The sequence below is a fragment of the Oncorhynchus kisutch genome, linkage group LG28 (assembly GCF_002021735.2).
Source record: "Oncorhynchus kisutch isolate 150728-3 linkage group LG28, Okis_V2, whole genome shotgun sequence".
Taxonomy (NCBI): domain Eukaryota; kingdom Metazoa; phylum Chordata; class Actinopteri; order Salmoniformes; family Salmonidae; genus Oncorhynchus; species Oncorhynchus kisutch.
In genome coordinates, this window is record NC_034201.2 from 18855494 (window position 1) to 18859034 (window position 3541).

General features: G+C 40.8%; 1 protein-coding gene across 1 annotated transcript; it reads left to right on the forward strand.

The window, feature by feature from the left end:
• The first annotated feature begins 211 nt into the window (after nucleotides 1–211).
• Nucleotides 212–2099, forward strand: LOC109872665 (olfactory receptor 52N5-like). Its single transcript, XM_020463976.2, has 2 exons — nucleotides 212–292; nucleotides 677–2099. Exon 2 carries the CDS (start codon nucleotides 703–705, stop codon nucleotides 1639–1641), a length of 939 nt encoding a protein of 312 aa, XP_020319565.1. The 5' UTR covers nucleotides 212–292; nucleotides 677–702; the 3' UTR covers nucleotides 1642–2099.
• The last annotated feature ends 1442 nt before the right edge of the window (nucleotides 2100–3541 follow it).

The window sequence follows — 3541 nt, forward strand, 5'->3', positions numbered from 1 at the left end:
TATACAGTAAAATAATAGTATTCTGATTAGTCAGTCCTGATTGAAATGTATACATAATTAGTCAGAATCCCTTAACAAGTTGCCAATTATTTTTCCTGGAGTTTGATTTCACCAGAGGCCTCCAACCTTGTAACTATGTTTGGGAGTTTGGGTTGGGAGTGTTACCATGTTCAGGGTTTTGGATAAAAGGCTGTGATGCTGTTTCAGTCTTGAGGGGTGGAAGAGAACTCAGAAACCAAAGAGAGGACCCTGTGAAGATCATCTCATCTCTCATCATCTTTCAACAATTTATGTCAGGGACAATCCTTCTTATGTTATCTAATGTGCTTGTTGTGATGCTGATGTTTTATGTTAGAGTTGAAAGTGTTATTGTGTCCATTGTATCTACATCTATTGAATTATACAACATTGAATTATAGTCAGTTGTTGTTCTCTTTTGTGAAATATATTATGTTGGTTTGTTTTTGGTTACTTTTTTAACTTTTTCATGAAATAATTTGGTTAAATATATTGACAGTATTTGTTCCAAAACAGTAAGTATTTAATGAGAGGCAGGGTAATGAACAAGGATTATCAAATTGTATTTGTTGCTTGGTAGACCTTTTCTTAAAGTCATAATACCACTGGTATTTATTTGGTATTTATTATTAAATAACTTTATTGCATTCTCCTGCAGGTTGTGACATTCACTCTGGGTGGCAAATGGAGAATCACACCTACCCTAAGAACATGTTCCTCCTGGAGGGGTTAAAGGTCACTCAACAGTCCTCCTACCCTGCCTTCATCCTTCTCCTCATCATCTACATCTTCACGATGGTATCCAACATCGGCCTCATACTACTGATCTCCATGGAGAGGAGCCTGCACCAGCCCATGTACATCCTCTTCTGCAACCTACCTCTCAATGACGCTCTTGGAGCAACGGTTATCATCCCTCGTTTGCTGAGTGACATATTTGTGGCAAGCGCAGAACGCTACATTAACAACGTTGCGTGTGCCATCCAAGCATTTTGCGCCCACATGTTTGGCACAACATCACATACAATACTGATTATCATGGCCTTTGATAGATATGTGGCCATCTGCTACCCCCTGCGATATGCCACCATCATGACCAACAGGATGATCGCAAAACTGACTTTTTTTGCCTGGGGGTCTGCCTTTCTGCTTGTGGGGGTCCTCCTGGGCCTCACACTCAGCCTGTCACGATGCAGATCTGAAATCTTCAACCCCTTCTGTGACAATGCCTCATTATTCAAGCTCTCCTGTGAAAGCGTTATTATTAACAATATCTATGGACTCACTTTTACCATCCTACTCCTGGGGTCCTCCATAGGGAGTGTGACACTAACATACCTTAAGATAGCTATGGTGTGTATGAGAAACAAAAACAGGGTTCTGAATAGCAGGGCCTTGCAGACCTGCTCCACACACCTGTCTGTGTACATCATCATGCTGGTGTCCGGTTTCATCATCATCTTTCTCCATCGCTTCCCTCAGTGGGCCGACCACAGGAAACTGTCAGCCATTATGTTTCATGTGGTTCCTCCTTGGCTCAATCCTATTATATACGGTCTCCAGACCAAAGAGATCAGACAGAAAATCTTCAACAAGTTTCAAAATAATAAAGTGACTGTATGATGAATGGTTGTAAGAAAAAAATATGTATTAATTCTTATTCTGATTTGTCTCTCTCTCCCTCTCTCTCTCGTTATGAAAAGCCAACTGACATTGGTGTTGAATTGTTGCACCCTCTAGGCCATGGGTTCACATTTTCACTCGGAGGCCCCTTTCCAGCATTGGGGAACATCACCCCCCCAGCACATGTGCACATGTGCGACATCTATTTCTGTGGGCACAGGCACTGTTCATGACACAAACTGTTCCCACCCCTCTTATTGGTGGAGAGAATTTAGCACGTCAAGCTAATCAGGCCCTCGAAGACTGGAGTTGCCCACCCCTGCATGGTGCTGCAATCATTCCAAAATGTCTCTAACAGACCAAGAGGGAAGACAACTGTTTATCAAGTGCCACATTGTTTTTCATAATTTGTGCCACTTGAAAACCAAACCCAGAATCAAACTGAAAACACATTTGAAACCCTCCTATTCCTTAATTTCAAAATGTTAAGTATTAAAGAAAATGTCAACAAAGTGGAATTTCATAGTGTTTTTATTAACACCATAATTTGCCAAGTGCAAGATGAGTTACCGTATGCTCAGTTCATGAAGTGCTATATGAAAAGAGCTAAACAATTAAAATATTAATAAATCATAAGGACTTATCCTTAGGCATTAGATAAACATGTATGAAGAGAGCTGTACAAGGCAAGCCATAAAACAATTATGCAAATATAATCATGTAAATATGCATATGAAGGGAACTGTGCAAGACAAAAAAATTAAGTGTTATGCTTAGATAATAAGGTAGAGCTGACAGAGAGACCTTAAATATGAGAACTATTTAAAAACACAAAGTATTAGGCCCTGAGCCTAAATACCACATAGTTTAACATATTTGGAGCACAGAGTTAGTCTGCCTGACTGGAACTCATATACTGTCCTTGTCAGCATATGTACGAAATACAATGTCTTCAGTTCAGGGATAACATCAGCACTGAAATTCACATCAACAATAACAACCTGCCCAGATGGAGCCCAGACAGTAGTTTGCATCTCTCCAGTCCTGTGCAGAACATGCCCATTTGCCCCTGCATGTAGTACCCCAAAAAATCTAATCAAATGTATTTGTCACATACACATTCTTTATTATTATTTTTATTTCACCTTTATTTAACCAGGTAGGCTAGTTGAGAACAAGTTCTCATTTGCAACTGCGACCTGGCCAAGATAAAGCATAGCAGTGTGAACAGACAACACAGAGTTACACATGGAGTAAACAATTAACAAGTCAATAACACAGTAGAAAAAAAAGGGGGAGTCTATATACAATGTGTGCAAAAGGCATGAGGAGGTAGGCAAATAATTACAATTTTTCAGATTAACACTGGAGTTATAAATGATCAGATGGTCATGTACAGGTAGAGATATTGGTGTGCAAAAGAGCAGAAAAGTAAATAAATAAAAACAGTATGGGGATGAGGTAGGTAAAAATGGGTGGGCTATTTACCAATAGACTATGTACAGCTGCAGCGATCGGTTAGCTGCTCAGATAGCAGATGTTTGAAGTTGGTGAGGGAGATAAAAGTCTCCAACTTCAGCGATTTTTGCAATTCGTTCCAGTCACAGGCAGCAGAGTACTGGAACGAAAGGCGGCCAAATGAGGTGTTAGCTTTAGGGATGATCAGTGAGATACACATGCTGGAGCGCGTGCTACGGATGGGTGTTGCCATCGTGACCAGTGAACTGAGATAAGGCAGAGCTTTACCTAGCATGGACTTGTAGATGACCTGGAGCCAGTGGGTCTGGCGACGAATATGTAGCGAGGGCCAGCCGACTAGAGCATATAAGTCGCAGTGGTGGGTGGTATAAGGTGCTTTAGTGACAAAACGGATGGCACTGTGATAAACTGCATCCAGTTT